Source organism: Rhopalosiphum padi, chromosome 3, assembly GCF_020882245.1.
Source record: "Rhopalosiphum padi isolate XX-2018 chromosome 3, ASM2088224v1, whole genome shotgun sequence".
In the NCBI taxonomy this organism is placed as follows: Eukaryota; Metazoa; Arthropoda; class Insecta; order Hemiptera; family Aphididae; genus Rhopalosiphum; species Rhopalosiphum padi.
In genome coordinates, this window is record NC_083599.1 from 3,078,698 (window position 1) to 3,095,914 (window position 17,217).

Consider the following 17,217-nt stretch of genomic DNA (forward strand, 5'->3'; position numbering starts at 1 on the left):
ACGCTTTAGTGTTAGTCTGCAGCCGCCGTAGTCGGTAGTACCGCACGCACTACGCATTCTGAATTTCGATTGTTAGTCATTGACCATTGATTGTTGCCATTGCGGTTTTCCTAGTATGATCAAAATCTGAAATACTGTAAATCTTGTGAATAAATTCCGATAGCCTTCTGCCAAGTCATAATGACGACCGCTGGTTTTTTCTGAATTGTACCCTATTGGCATAGTTTGCATCTTTTAGATCGAATGAATTGCGTTATCAAGCACCGCCATTTATTGATACCGTTCTAACTCGTTTCGACCATTTTTACCTGTTAGTATTTCGCCATTAGCGTTTGCTTATCTACAACTGTTGTAGCGTTGTATACACTATCAAACACTTGTTTATTTTACGTATTATTGATCTGCACGTTAAAATTTCAGCGTCTTCGATACAATAAAACATACATAATTATACTGCTACCGCTTTTTAAAGGAAACGGATTGTTAAACACCAAATCTCCAATTGTCTCTAGTGGTTCATTTATTTGACATCATGTCAGACGACGACATATTGAAAGACAACTACAATTTCGCCGAAGGTAGTGTTAATTTTATTACAAAAAAAAAATGTACTATTAAGTTCATGCCTTGATTTGGCAAATATTATGCTGCTTATAATATTATCTCCGTTCAATTGCTTGGTTGATACTTGATATTATACTGTAATGTAACAAAAGAATTCCATGGAACGAAAACATGATAGTTAACTAGGTACCTAGGTATATTAATAAAAAGCCAAGCTTAAATTTAACTTGGTGAAATTTGCAGGTACCTAGTACTATTTATGTGTTTTTAATACAGCGTTCGTGAATTATATCATGGACGTATTATGTCGTTACAGACAAGTAGATACTGTGCTGTCTTAGAAGGCATTTGAACAGTTGTGAATTGTACAGTTTTCATCGAGCTTCTAGAACAATGGTGCGCAGCCTTTTTTGATTCGCGACCCTCAACATTTTTTATTTTAATAATACATTGATACAACCCCCTTCTTATAATAGTATATAACTTATTCATTTGGTATTAAATTATTGGTCGCCAATAATTCTATTAAAATGTTGTGACTCTCACATTGCGCACCGCTGTTTTAGAATATGTATTAGTTTAAAATATTTAATATGAGTTAGTCTTGGATGAATTGGCATAGAATTTGCTTAACTTAAACTATAGCTAGTGTTGTGAATTTTTTAAGATTAAATCTATGCCACAGTCTTTTAAATTGTACGAAATTTAAAAATGTGTTAATCAAATTTATTAAGTCACCATTTATAATATTGAGTTTAATTTTATAGCTTCATATATTTGTATATTTAATGTTTTTTGCCAAACTATATTTTAATTTTTATCTTTATTCTATAGACTACACAGTATACAATATTTTGTGTTATTACTTATTAGTAAGGCTCGGAAATTGATGCATTTTGCATTTTTTTTTTTGGAACTTTTTAGACGATGCTCTCCTGGCCACAAATGTGTTTCATTAGCATGTGAATCTGAACGACTAATTTTTATATTGCATTTTTTGGTGCTTATTACTTTTTAAGTCATTTTTTGACATTTTTGGGCCATTTTCCAACATTTTTAGTCATTTTTATTGATTTCACATTTGTTCAGTTCTTATCATTAAGCCGATAACTTAATTAGAACTTTGAAATCATCAGTGACTAAGATTAGTACCTATCCGATTTTATCTCACCAATTACAGTTGTCATTGTCGTGTTGTAGTGAATAATATATTATACCTACATTTTATTATTTTTTTGTAATACAGTAATTCCCGTTATAACAAATGTCATAAAAGTCCCCTGCCGGAAAGCAGGGCTTATAAAGAGCTTATTTGAATTTTCGTTGAAATGAAAAAAAAATTCTGTCCCCTGGAGTTTGTTGTAACGGGATTTTACTGTATTTTCTAAATGCCTAACATTTTTTTATTTAATTTTTAAGGACATTTTTTTTTGAATAATTTGTAAGCTTTAATAAATGTATATAGAACACAAATAGAGTACAATTAAAAAAATATTTTTATTAATTTAAAACAAATATTTGTAATTTTTAGGTCATTTTTTAATGTTTTTATAGCCAACAACTTCCGAGCCCTACTTATTAGTTACTATTATTTATTATTATTGTGAATTGCTATTTCTATATTTATCGGCTTGGTTTGGTGGTGGCTGATGGTGGTAGTGTACCTACTAGTGTGTTTATCTAAAAAGACAACCCACATAGCGTACTGTTATAGATGTCGCTGTTAGTGTCAGTATTATTATTAAGTTAAATTTTTATTTTTATTTTGGTTTTAATAGCAACACTATTTTAAAGTCAATATTTTATTTTTATAAATTTACTAAAAGGTTAAAATATAATGTATAATACAATATATTAATAATTTATTTAGTAGTGCATTATAGCTGTAGCTCATTAGCATAAAATATAACCCAAAAGTGCAAAAAAATACCCTTCTAACAAACCATAAGCGCAAATAAATTGTTCAAAAATAAACTGTATTTTATCAAAACCATATAGTTGTTATTAATTAATCTTTTACAGTAATATTAAAATGAGTTAAAAAAATTAAAATTAAAATTACATATTTATAATAATTATAATGAGTACCGTAAATTTGAAACCCACAGTTTTTAAGTAATTCAATTTGGAAATTTTTTTTGCTTTGAACAAGTTCCATGCTATTATATTAACTTAATTTAACAAATACCATTTGATATACATATGTTTATACTGTATAATATACGTAATAGTTATCTTAAATGATCATCAACCAATATTAATGAGTAAATTAATAATTATTTTATTTTATTCACAGTTGAATTAATATATATTGTATACATACTGTTATTTAATATATATTATGCGTTCTTCATTTGAAATCCATAAACATTGAAACCAGTTTTTAGTACAATGATTTTTTATTAAGATTTGGCTGATTTATATCTTCTCAAATGTGTGTATTCAACAATATTTTTTGTATAAAAATTCAAATCTTATTAATTGTTATTAATGACTTTCACACATATTTTATATGATTAACATAATAATACAGCATTGATAAAGCGTTTATACAATCATCATGTACATTTTTTAGAATTGATGACATTTTCAGTATGACACTGGATAGTTTTTGTGAAAATATCAGCTATTTGCAACTCATTGGGAGTTTATAACAAACAAATATTTCCATTACTTATTGAATATGATTGCATATTTAGTAACTATATTTTTTAACCCCTAGTCTTAGTGATTATTTTTTTTTCTTACTTATAAAAGTTTTGAATGCTTTAACAAAACTAATTTTAATTAATTTTTTCTTTACCTACTCTTTAGCAGTTCCCCCTTTCATAGTACAGTAGAGTCTCAATAATCTGGTCATCGTTAATCTGGACAATTTATATTTCGTACTTTCTTTAATTTTCTATAAATTTGTTTTGATATATGTACATATGTAATACATTTATCACAATAATAACAATAATAATGTGTAATGTAAAATTGTAAATCAATAAATTTTGAATTTATATAAATACATGAGGTGTTTTTTGAAAAATATTTATTAGTAAGTTTAAAAAAAAGGTCATTTTGATTCATCCGGATAGAGTTTGGTCCCATCTAGTTTGGATTAGCAAGACTACTGTAATACTTTTAGTAGTACTTTAGTTGTTCAAGAAATTTGCATTAGTTTAGTTAAAATTCTAATACAAAACTATTTGGAAAATATAGATATAATTGAACAGGATATTGTTTATATTTTACAGTTCAATGTAACATTTAAATATAACTTGTGTACAGTGACAGTATACACACCTGATGATGTACACTATAATAATAATATAGTAGATATACGCCACTATAATATAAGTAGATACTTCTTGCTTTTATTCTATGTAATAATTAGGGAACGTATTTTAATTTAGTATAAAATTAAAAATATTTAAATATATATTATATATTTGATTATTTCTTAAGATATATTTATTTATAATATTGTACTATTTAAATTTAATATAAAATATAATTTATTATAAATAATACATAATACAAATTAAAAATTTTTATTCTGAATTATCTTTGTGAGGGAAACAGTTAAAACCGACATATAATTTGACATTTTAAAATTTAAAATAACAGCGATTGGATCATATAACAATAACATTAGGATGTTGGTCAATAAACAATGATTTTTCACAAGATTGACAATATAATACTTGCCCATCACTTCTAAAAGTTTTATTTGGAAATTCTTTCAAATAAAGACTAACTTTTGATCTTTTTGTGTGCGTGACTGGGCATATTTAAATAGTTAACTTTATTAAATAAATATGGAATAAACTAACAGATTAAAACTACACAAATAGATACGACATAAAAATACAGTGATCGAATAACGCCCATATGAACACAGATCAAAAAGCAAATTTTTATATATTAATGACTAATGAGTAGCCTAATACCTAGATACGATATTGAATCATTGTAATTTGATGTCAAGAAGTGTACAGACCTAATTGTTCCGTGTCATACATAGTAAAATACTAATATAAAAATGGAAAATCTACAATAACACAGAATACGTATATTTTTTTGTAAAATATTTAAAATAAAATTAGCATCAGTTTATTCAAAATTAAATGAAACGTATACATATATCGAAAACATTTCGATGTTTAAATTCCATACAAATATTTATTTAAATTAAAATCCGTTCTTTAGTAATAATAAAAAATCTTTTGTAGATTAACTCTTATTCAATAATTTTGATAATAAGGTTACCATCATTATTACAAAAAATTATTAGTTTATTATATACATTTTTATAAACCAAGTATAAAACAATTTTTAATATATAATAATAATCATTATTGTATCTGAACAATAAACTGTATACAGACTTTCAACTACTGAGTGCACTCAGTGAAGTATTCTATTATTTTTAATTTTGATATAAAAAATTGAATTTGGTAATTTAGGTATATTTATTATAGTACCTAATTTGATAAAAAAATCACATAACATGCTTAAACATGGTTTGCACGTCCAATGCGCACACCTATGATCATTAAGAATATTACTATTGCAAATATTGCTACTTGAAAACATGTATATGGAATTAAATTAAATTATATATAAAATAGGTGTTTAAATTGTACAGAAGTTCAAAGAATTACATTAAAATTTAAGTATTAGACATGACCAGGATTGTGACTTAATAGCACCAAAAAATACTAAAATATGTGCTTATATATTACCCAATAAACTTAAAAATATGCACTAAAAATGAAGAAAAGCCCTTAAAAATAATTAATATGCAACATTAACGCTATCTATATAAATTATATACTCAACAACATCAAAATGAAATTATCAAATATAATGTGTTTATCCAAGTTAGATAATCCTAATAAGAGAGCTTTCCTGTTTAAAAATGTTCAAAAACATCAAATAATGTAATGTGATCACAAAGGTAAAAATTGTATTAACAACAACACATTTTTGGTAAATATTTACTTATATTTTTTTCATAACATTCAAAAATCAATTTTTAAGAAAATTGGCTTATACATTTATAGTAATAATATTAAAATGTCCAATAATAATAACATTTTCATATCTAGTAAATTATTTTCGTTAATTTTTTTTTAGGGCTTTTCTTCATTTTTAGTGCATATTTTTAAGTTTATTGGGTAATATATAAGCACATATTTTAGTATTTTTTGGTGCTATTAAGTCACAATCCTGGTCATGTCTAATACTTAAATTTTAATGTAATTCTTTGAACTTCTGTACAATTTAAACACCTATTTTATATATAATTTAATTTAATTCCATATACATGTTTTCAAGTAACAATATTTGCAATAGTAATATTCTTAATGATCATAGGTGTGCGCATTGGACGTGCAAACCATGTTTAAGCATGTTATGTGATTTTTTTATGATGTTGCAATTTTTTTTCATTTATAATTGTACAATAATAAATAAATGTTTATGTAACTTATTTTATACTTTAATATATATATATATTTATAGTTATGAATACACGCATATTTTGTGATATTTTATTGTATATAAATCTGATCCTTAACAACATTTTTGCTTCTCTCAACGTAAGTTTAAATTTTGTTTAAAATGTTCTTAATTCTTAATTAGGTGACGATGTGTTTGTATACTTTAATGATTTGCTGTATGAAGCTAAATGTGTGAAACGCCGCAAGACAGACTATGGGGAGAATCAATATTTTATTCATTATAAAGGATGGAAAACAACTTGGGACGAATGGATAGATGAAAATGAAGTTTTAGAAATGAGTTACACTAATTATGGTCACCAAGCTAGACTACAGAAGAAATTGTAAGACATTGTTTTAATACTACCTATTTTTGTACCATTTGTTTATAAATAATGTATTATAATCACAGTGATGAAAAACGAGCACTCGAGGAATCCAAAAAAAAAAAAAAAATTGAAAAACCTAAAAAAACAATCAGTGTTGGTTCCCTATTGAAAAAAAGAGGTAATTTATTTTTAATTACATATTTATTTTGTACTTCATGATAATATTGTAAAATTTTGTTAAAACTAGGCCGGCCAAGAAAAACAGTAACTAAAAGAAATAGTCCATGTCCACTTTCTGTGAAGAATAAAAAAAAACCTTCTACCAGCTTAGCAGATAAAACGTTATCGCAAACAAACAAAAATCTACAAAAAAGAGGTAATACATTTTTAGTATATTATTTATATTGTCATTGTAATGTTTTGTTAAAACCAGGCCAATCAAAGAAAGCAGAACCTAAAAGTAACTCTATCGATAAAGATGTCAAGGACAAAATCAAAGTTACCAATGATGACACAATTACAAAAAATATTCCTAGTAGTAGTACTATGGCAAGTAGCAGTGAAGTAACAAAAAATGTAAAAACATATACCAACAAAGCTGCTAAAAAAATTACAAATGAAGTAATTCAAGATATAAGAGTAACTGAACCAAGCGAGTCCACAAATATTGATTATTCTAATGAGTTTCAACCTGAATATGAACCAGTTCTTAAACGTCTTAAAACGTATACTAAAAATAAATTAACAGATAAATTACAGGTTAATGTCACTGACATATTTGATGATACTACAAAAAATATCGAAGAACCGGTTGCAGAAAAAGCTTTAATTTCTGAACCAAGCCAACCCGTAAACATTGATTTATGTAAAGTATCTAATGATGCTACTACAAGTGATTCAGTACAAGAAGTAACTCAAATTACTGAACCAAGCCAACTCATAGTTGAAGATGATACTACTAAAGAGAATATCGATGAAGAAGCTCTAAAAGAGGAAGCTGCTATTCGTGCTTGTTCTAATATTTTCTTAGAATTCATTCCATTTTCAGTGGTATTATAAACAGTAAAAAAAATAAAATTAATAATTTGAATAAACTATTTTTGTTTGTAAAATTTTTTTTAGCGTCTTGGTGACAAATTACATCAATCTTTGATATTACCAAATAAAATAAGAAAAGTGATGATGGACGATTGGTTGATGCACAATAGATACAAAAAGGTACATTTCATGTTATACTTCATTATTATTATCTTTGTAATATTGATTGCTTGGTTTTAGATACCTAAGTTTCAAGATGTTCATTATGTAGCAAACATTGCAAATGCTTTCATTGAAGAATTATATAAATCTGAAGATGATCGTCAGAAGTAATTATTTAATAATCTAAATTTATTATTATTAAATATTTTATACAATATTTGTTTTAGGCAAACTTCAATGATGGTGTCTGTAAAATTAATGGAATGTTTTAACAATATTGTTCACACACATGTAACATACAAAAGCGAGATAAAGAACGGTATTCAGTTTAAGGTAATGATAAAAAATACAAAGCATATTTTTAGTTCCTACAAACTTATTATTCTATTATTTTCATTTTTAAAGATTTCAAATTCTAAGATATTCTTTCAAAGACTAACTTATGAGTGATGCAACAAATGTATTGATGTTACAATTTTGGTTAATGAAATAGTGTTTGCATATACATATTATAATTTATAGCAAAAAAAAAAAATGCTTTTATCTTCAATTTTAAGTGTGGTATCTGACACATAATTATACTTATTGTATACAATTTCTTTTATAAGTTTTTAAAATAAATTTTTTCATAAATTATTAAAATTTTAAATCTATTTTATTGTTAAAAATGTTTATAAAATGTTTATTTAATAAAGTCAAGGCTAGGAAATATAATTCAACATTTTTCATAAGTTATCCTCGGTGAAACTAAGAAATCTTAAAAATATACATGCATAATTTTTTGTTTTTAACATTTGATATTTAAATATTGACAAAACAAGATATTTAAACAAAGAATAACAATTTTAGTTGCTTTAGTGTAATTTAAAAATATTCCTTGTGGGAACTTGAAAATATCTATACATTATTATACTTTTCATAATGATATTTCTAAAATATTTATGTTAAGATATTGGCTATTTATGCCATTTAAATAAAACATTTTGTAAAAGACTTAAAAGATAAATATTAATCATTTCGCCATGAAAGCAATTTAATATAGGTGTTGAAAGTATATCACATTTCAACAAAATAACTAAAATTATTATTTTAAATTAAAATGTTGGCTTCAAATGCTTATAAAAAAAAATTGTGCTTATATATTTTTAATATGCTATAAAAAAAAAATGTATTAAGTTTAGATTAAAACGCATTACATCTAACCTAATACATAATAAATACAATACATTCTTTACATTGCCCAGAATCAAAAATAAGAATTTATAATTGTGTTAAAAAAAAAAGTTTGGTACCATACACTGCTTGCTTTCTTATAAAAAGTTTTCATTTAGTTCTTAATAAAAATATATTTTACATTTTTTTTATTATATTTTTTATTTTATATACAGCTTAGTAATATTCAATTTAATTTTATAATTAAAAGAAGTATCAAACTAAATTAGTACTATTTTGATAACATCCCAGCACATTTTTATCGCTAGGTGTATAAGGTTTCAACCACTACTTTTACTGGAGGAAATTATAATTAGTCTTACTCCAATTAATTAAAACATGACTTGTTCTAAATTGTTGAAGTTATTTAATAAAATAAATAAATATAAATTTTTATAATAGTTATGTATTATATATTATCTATTTTAGGCAATGACCCATTTTCGGAAAAGATTAGTTGATCAACCAAACACCACATATGTCTTTAAAGAACATATAGTACCCAAAAAAATTTGGTGTTATGTGTATGGTCCCATATATCTATTAAGATTCCTTGGTATGTATTAAACACAAATATATTTTTTATGTTTAATTATTAGAATTTTTAAAGGAATTTACTTATAAAAGTTGATTTTATAGTTAATTGATGAATATTATTTCATTAATAATTATGTATTAAGTTATGTTAACTATTTTATTTTGTATGTTTAACTTTTTAGAAATGTTTATAATTAAATATATTTCAGATATTTTATATTTATGCTTCATCTTGGGTGTTAAAAAGATGTCATACTTGTATGTATTGTCTCTGTCTTACTAAAATCATACCAAATTTGTGTTCAATCAAACCCATTTTATGTTGTTAGCTTTAATATTGGAGTCAATTTACCTATTATCAAATTTTAATGTAAGAATATTATTTAGAAAATTTCATACACCTTTATTGATATTATGGTTTTAAAATGAGATAGCTATGTAAAATATTAAAACTTTAAAATGCTTATAGCTTATTTTAAAATAAAAATATCAATAAAAGCCTAGTGATGCCTTAGATAATATTATTATTTTTAAGTTTGATTATAAGTACATCAATTCCCATATTAAATCTAACAACATAAAATGGGTTCTGATAAACGCTTATCTACTATGATGTACGCTAGTAAGACGGAGGCCACATATGCGCATATGGCGTCCTCTTAAGTGGTTATTGTAGGTGTCAGTATCAGTGTAATTTACAAATTTCTTTTTCAGTAATACGCTAGTAATTTAAACAAACTTTAACTGTTTAGTCTTTATTTACTTGTACAGAATATTCTAATATCTTAAAAGAAAGTAACATTATTTGTATAGCCCTACTTTTTAAATAAAAAAGTAATGTACATTGATGTAAATTATGTTTGGTAATCCAAACTTAATGTGAATAAAAATGTTTAAGAAGATATTATACCCGCATGTATGATTTCAGTTTTACATAATATGTAAAACATAGCAAAAACTATTTTGCGTGGGATAGAACTACTCGGGCTGTTGTAAATATAAAGCAATATATAAAAATATAGCTGAGAACATTATCTGTGAAATATAGTTTTTATATTTTTGTTATCATTTTTACAAAAAAAGTGATCATTGTTTCAATATTCATTATTTTTAAACTTGAATAATTTTTTTTTTTTGTAGTCCCAGTATCGGAAAATAAAAAATTACATTTTACAGCCAAAGTTTTCCTCTTTATGTGGTGAAAATGTCATAGCGCCTTCTCAGTTCTCTCTTACGCAAAACAGTTTTTGATATGTTTTATATTTATAAGACGGAGACAACACAATATGCTGGTGTAGCGTCCTCTTAATTTCAACAAATAACATAATTTTATTACTTTTCAAAAATAATTTACCCAACACTGTAAGTGGTCCATTTCACAAGTCACACAAGCCTATGGTATTATATTTTACTATAAAATAACATAATATTGATTCTATTTAACAATATTAACAAAACTTGAAAATAGTGTGAGTGTATTCTTTGTCTAGGAATGAATACATTATTTAATGAGATGTAAATAACATGTCTGTTATCCAAAATTTGTTATTAAGTAACATTGAATAAAATTAATGAAAATATTTTATTATTTATTGTATCATTGATTATGTGTGTATATTTGTTTTTCAGTGAGATTACCGTATGTTATATTAACAAACACATGGAATGTTCAATGCCATATAGATTTCTTTATTAACTATGTTAATAAAATGATGCAGTAAGTAATTATTTTTAGATTTTTTTCATTTAAACAAGTAATATTGAAATTATTTATAATGACCTCCAAAAAACCATAAAAATAGAAAAATAAATCCAACCTTATAAACTAAATAAAATTTAATGTTAGAAACATTTTGGTTCTAGAAATGGAAGGGAATCTTCATTATTTAAAAATAAGATTTTTTTTCTCAAATCTAAAATATCATACACTATAAAAGATAAAACTTATGGTTACAGTGTCTTGTCAGCTTCATTATAATGACATACAAGCCCTACATCATATTTAACTATCATGGTAAAACAGCATTCTTACTGTTTTTTTAGGTCATCTACTCTCCTCCCAGCATACTTCCTTGTAATTTTTGTTTTCCATATTAAAATTTCCATTGTAAGTAGGACCCTAACTATTCTTAAAGATATATTTTTAGATATACATTAAAACAGAGATTCCCAATCAGGATGCCACAAAATTAAATTGAGGGTGCCGTGAAATTAATTGAAATATATTTGCTAAGCTAAAGAAAACTTAAGTTGCAAACTTTAAATATAAAGAGTATAGGATGTCTTCAGATTTTTAGATAATAACGAAGGGTGCCAGTAGTAAAAAAAGGTTGGGAACCTCTGTTTTAAACAATTGTAACACCTCTGGGATAGTTTTATTGATAACATTTCCAGCAAAGTTTTTGTACTTTTATGAACAAAAAGTGAATAAAATATTTTTTAAACACGCATCATATCACGTTTACGTTTTTTTAAATATTATTAATAACTTAAATGTAGTTCTAATTTAAATTAGGAAATACCTTTTACTTTGGTTTTAATATACATTTTATAAACTGTTCAATCTAGTAATATTGGTTAAATTCTAGATGATAAAAAAAATAAAACCGCAATATAAATTATGTAGCATTATACGCTTATTCTTTAAATCTAATAAAGGATTGAGAGGATATCACATCCATCCTGGGTCTCTGTCTTACTAACACACAACATATCAAATTTTGCATATTTTTAGTATTAAAATGAAGTGTATTTGTAATGCTCATAACTTGCTTCAAATTTAAAATATCAATTAAGAGGACGTAGAACCCGCATATTATGCTATCTCTGTCTTACACACGTGCAACATACCAAATTTTTGTTAGCAAGTTTCAATATTGTGCTATTAGTTTTAATACTAGAGTGAACAGAACTAAAATCTACAGTTTCAAAAAGATCATAACTTACTTAAAAATATTAATATCAATAAAAGGCTACGTGGGGCCCTGGATAATAATCTACCTTTAGATTTTATAATAGGTCAGTTCACTCTAATATCAAAACTAACAGCACAATATTGAAACTGATGAATGAAAATTGTCCATGCCTCACATGTGTAAGACAGAGACAACACATGCGGGTACTACGTCCTCTTAAAGCATTGCTGATTTCTTATAAAACAATGTTCTATTATCAATGCTATTTTTAGTGCATCATCAAAAAAATATTTATTATTAGTCCAACTCCATGGAAAATATTTACATTTATTTGTAAATGTGACATAGCAGCCCGTAATCATATGCCGTTAAGATACTATCTGGATGCTATTGATGAATGCTATAGCATTTATGGAAATCAGCCTGTCAAATTTGATAATAAGTCAATAGGTTAATTCATTCTAATAATAAAAATAACAAAAAAATGAAACATATAACATAGATTCTTCTTAATGTAAAATTTGTAATGCCATTAATAATACAGTCAACACAACTTCCCCTCAATACATAATTATAACAGTAAATATAGTACATTAAAATCATAAAAAATTTATTGTTTTTCAGATTTTTGGATGATAATGTTGATACATATTTCTCTTCAATTGATTACGTTGAATAATAAATGTTTAAAAAAATTGTAAATATACGGACAAAATATTTTTAATTTAGTTTAGTTAATAATACAAAAAATGTAGTAAAGTTATTTCATAGCTTGTTATTTAAGTATTCTTTTGTATATAATATCTATAAATATTTTTTTCAATTCCTTGTTTATGTTAAATGAACAAAGCATTGGTTAGTTATTCTTAAGTATTCCTAGTTATTAATTAATACAAAAGATTTTTAATTAAGTATTTAATTGATTTTTTTTTTATGGTTTTATTATTATTTATGATTAAGTTTATCAATGGAAATTAAACATAAGAGAGTCTATGAGGACCATTTTTCTGTTATCACATAAGTAATTGTTTTTCAATAAATCTAGAAAAATATTGTAATTTTTTAGAAACATTTATTATTAGAAATAAGGTTTATGCTTCCATGCAATGTTTAGTGGCATTCCTCTTGAGAACAGTGCTAAGCATCTGATGATGTTACTAAGAAAGTGTAACTTAAAGTAACCAAATGTTTATTCTTTAAATTTAACTGACTTATTGATCTTTTCTTTGACTTAAAGTTTTATGATTATTATTTGTTGTATAATATGTGAGAACTTTTTTTTTTAATAACTTGTTAATTTGTGCAATTGATGTATTAATTGATTTTCAATTATTGTATATGCATCTGATCTTTAAATATTAAATTAAATTATATTAATAAAAAAGTTTATGTCATTTTATCCATAAGTGTTTTTTTTTTTTTTATTAGAAGATGATATACTTGTGCAATTGATGTATTAATTGATTTTCAATTATTGTATATGCATCTGATCTTTAAATATTAAATTAAATTATATTAATAAAAGAGTTGATGTCATTTTATCCATAAGTGTTTTTTTTTTTTTATGAGAAGATGATATACTTGTGCAATTGATGTATTAATTGATTTTCAATTATTGTATATGCATCTGATCTTTAAATATTAAATTAAATTATATTAATAAAAGAGTTTATGTCATTTTATCCATAAGTGTTTTTTTTTTTTTATGGGAAGATGATATACTTGTGCAATTGATGTATTAATTTATTTTCAATTATTGTATAATGTATATGCATCTGATCTTTAAATATTAAATTAAATTATATTAATAAAAAAGTTTATGTCATTTTATCCATAAGTGTTTTTTTTTTTTTTATGAGAAGATGATATACTTGTGCAATTGATGTATTAATTGATTTTCAATTATTGTATATGCATCTGATCTTTAAATATTAAATTAAATTATATTAATAAAAGAGTTTATGTCATTTTATCCATAAGTGTTTTTTTTCTATGTGAAGATGATATTCATCTCTTGGTGAAACATTTGGCTTAGATAAAATTAAAAATTAAAATTGCATAGATATTACCCGCAATCGCGGCCCTGGATACACAATTATTGATATTTTACAACAGTTGATATAATATCTGCAAACCCAAAATATACTCTAGAATCTAGATCGTGTATTACCCGGGTAGGTATAGGTACCTACTTATAATAATTTCGATTATATAAATTATTGAAGACTTAAATAAACAACAACTCATTTTAGTAGATATATTGTCAGAAACACCATACCTAACCTAACCAAATGATTGTGTATAATATTTGTTGGTACGGTTCTAAAATTGTTATTGGTCGTCGTGTACTCGTGTATGTATATAGCCATATAGGTACAACTGTAAGGTACATATTATATTTAATAATAAGTGTTATCAATATTTTTGTACTTGGACATATTGTATTTAAACCACGGTGACAATCCTTTTGAGCGTATATAATCTTCCCTCAGCATCCCTTTCAAAATATTAAGCTTCGTCAAAACGTCGTTGTTCTTTTGAATTGTTTCGTGAACCGATTTTATGTGATCCGACACTAGGGCATTCGCTGTCTTCAAAAACATCAATCTTGTAACTTGACTTTTCTGTAAATCTTCGTCGACCTTGTCTTTTGAACAGTCCAATTCGTGTACCGCGTTCACGGTAGTAGACGGTAAACTCGTGGTTTCCTAAATATTAAAATATTACGATATTTGAAGTACAATACATTTATAAAATGATTAGGAGTAGGCAAGGGCGGATACAGTGGTCCTAAACGGGGGGTGGATTTGTTAGTTATCAACTAAAAAAGGGTCATCATCTATTTCAAAAAAAAACTTTGTTGAAATATATGATACTTTTTTTTGTGAACGGAGGGAGGGCAATTGCTCTCATTGCTCTCCCCCCCTTGTATCCGCCCTTGGGAGTAGGTAGGTATTAGTAAGAAGCAATAGTGCATTGAATATAAGATATTCATATATAAATTCATGCGAAACAATCGTTTTAAGTTTTTACGTAAAACGGCTTTCGAATAATTAAGTATAGACACACTAATCTTTAAGTCAAATAATTAATAATAAGTCATCAAGCTCATATACTATTAGTTATTTCAGGTTTTTTACGTAAAAAACATAATGTAAGTACAGTATAATAATTATTTGTGAATATTGGAGTAAATTTTTATTATTTGATTAGTTTTAATTTTAAAATTAAAAAAAAAGCTATTTTTTAAATTTAAGTGTAAATAGAAAATGGTTATTTAAGTAGTAATAGTGGAATATTTAATGTCTCTAAGATTAATATTTCTCATAATAATAAAATTACAATAATCATGTTAGGCTAAAACGTTATTATAGGTACACGGTTGACATCATTAAAATTTGAATCTAAGTTATATACGCTAATAGCGTTACGCTATACTTATTTAGTAAAAACGTATGAAGAATCTTATATATTACACTATCAAACCTTAAGTATTAAAATAAAATATTTTATGAATTTTTAGCTATAAACAAACATTTTCATGAATTACGTAAACTTTTAAACGCTTATAAAAAATATTGTAATATCTTCGATATTTTTTAATTGTGATAAGAACAAAAATTGTCAAATTGTCGAAATCTTATAAATTTTCAAGAAAAAATCACTAAATAATTATAAAATCAATAAACTTTTCAAAGAATTAAAAACGTCACTCGATTTACATATAAGTCATTACCTTATTCGTTATAATTAATTACTCCGTTCCGTTACTCCTTACCTATTCTGATCACTCACCGACTCTTCTGCAGATTTTTCTTCGCTGAGTATTTTCAGTATCTCCAATAATTTCTTCACGTCGATCTTCTCCAAAATGTCCCAGTTGGGCGAATTGTCGACCACGGTCGAGTTGTTCAAGTTGTTGTAACCTAACGCGCTCTCGGGTGTGAAATTTAATTGGTTTAGACGATCCACCGGCATCGTGCCGACGTCTACGAAAAAAACGCACGTGATCATTAACTCGTAGATCACAGTGATCGCGCTCATAATGATTATGCCTCCTTATGAAAAATGAACATGTGCGTAACAGCAAAGTATTTTTGACGTTCATTTCAACAGCTAACCTAACCGAGTGAAAACGAGTAGACCGGCATATTATTCAGATGTGAAATAAATAATAATGTTTTAATTTACGATACTTTGTTCGTATTGATTATTGTAGAATTAAACAAGTATAGTTGCTATAACTCAAGCTAAATAATAGTTTAAAACTAATATATACTAATATAACTAATATATCGGCGCCCACTAATAAAGAAATATTTATATATTTTAATAATAATTAAAATGCTATAAATTATAATCTTTATAATATTTTATTAATTATTATCTATAATATTATATTGAAACTTAAATTTTCAAATCTCAATATGTTTATTATTAGATAATGATACTAATAATATAAAATATAATATATTATTAAATTACACGGTTAAAAACAATGACTGTTTTTTATAATATTAGGTAGGTGCACTTATTTAATTATATTATATAATTTATATTTTCATTTTCATTTTTTTTTTAATATTAACAAAATTAAATGGAATTATTAGTACATATAAGCAGGTATTTATAAATCCATTGACAAAGGTACCTTTGGTAGGTATATATAATAAATATATTTTATGATATCAAGCAATAAGCATACTATAAAGTATTGTTTAAAAATATTTACTATATTATTAATATTTTATAACTTTATTTTTATCAAATTTTTCGCATATACCTATTGATATTTTGTACTTATATAAATATATTAGTAATCAATTGGCTTTTAAGTGAATACAGAAGAAAAATCAATACTTAATTAATATTTATTTTTACATAATAACTGTATGACTCTGTCACCTGTTATAGTTGTATACTATAATATATAGGTACCTATAAATATTAAAGTTCTAAATGCGCGAA

At 25.1% G+C, this 17,217-nt stretch overlaps 2 protein-coding genes across 3 annotated transcripts; one reads left to right on the forward strand and one right to left on the reverse strand.

Moving 5' to 3' along the window:
- Positions 1–15: 15 nt before the first annotated feature.
- Positions 16–13,648, forward strand: LOC132924014 (uncharacterized). 2 transcript variants are annotated; one of them, XM_060988070.1, is made up of 12 exons: positions 16–310; positions 421–578; positions 6,199–6,400; positions 6,469–6,563; positions 6,633–6,761; positions 6,819–7,435; positions 7,508–7,603; positions 7,664–7,752; positions 7,813–7,918; positions 9,227–9,353; positions 10,964–11,051; positions 12,874–13,648. In XM_060988070.1, exons 2-12 carry the CDS (start codon positions 533–535, stop codon positions 12,926–12,928), a joined length of 1,650 nt encoding a protein of 549 aa, XP_060844053.1. In that variant the 5' UTR covers positions 16–310; positions 421–532; the 3' UTR covers positions 12,929–13,648. The 2 variants fall into 2 exon arrangements, with proteins under 2 accessions (XP_060844053.1, XP_060844054.1); XM_060988071.1 differs by having other exon boundaries at positions 16–578.
- A 922-nt stretch (positions 13,649–14,570) lies between these two features.
- LOC132924016 (uncharacterized) lies at positions 14,571–16,531 on the reverse strand. Its single transcript, XM_060988073.1, has 2 exons — positions 16,045–16,531; positions 14,571–14,957 (listed from the first exon to the last, which is right to left on the reverse strand). The coding sequence occupies exons 1-2, from the start codon at positions 16,291–16,293 to the stop codon at positions 14,649–14,651; spliced, it is 558 nt and encodes a 185-aa protein (XP_060844056.1). The 5' UTR covers positions 16,294–16,531; the 3' UTR covers positions 14,571–14,648.
- Between the last annotated feature and the right edge of the window lie 686 nt (positions 16,532–17,217).

What these genes read in the sequence shown, in the direction of transcription:
- LOC132924014 (XM_060988071.1), top strand. Translation starts at nt 533, where the DNA reads ATGTCAGACGACGACATATTGAAAGACAACTACAATTTCGCCGAAG. An exon ending in TGCACAATAGATACAAAAAG is followed by an intron (nt 7,604 to 7,663) that starts GTACATTTCATG and finishes GCTTGGTTTTAG; the next exon opens with ATACCTAAGTTTCAAGATGT. An exon ending in AGAACGGTATTCAGTTTAAG is followed by an intron (nt 7,919 to 9,226) that starts GTAATGATAAAA and finishes TATCTATTTTAG; the next exon opens with GCAATGACCCATTTTCGGAA.
- LOC132924016 (XM_060988073.1), bottom strand. Translation starts at nt 16,293, where the DNA reads ATGAGCGCGATCACTGTGATCTACGAGTTAATGATCACGTGCGTTTTT. An exon ending in AAAAATCTGCAGAAGAGTCG is followed by an intron (nt 14,958 to 16,044) that starts GTGAGTGATCAG and finishes TTTAATATTTAG; the next exon opens with GAAACCACGAGTTTACCGTC.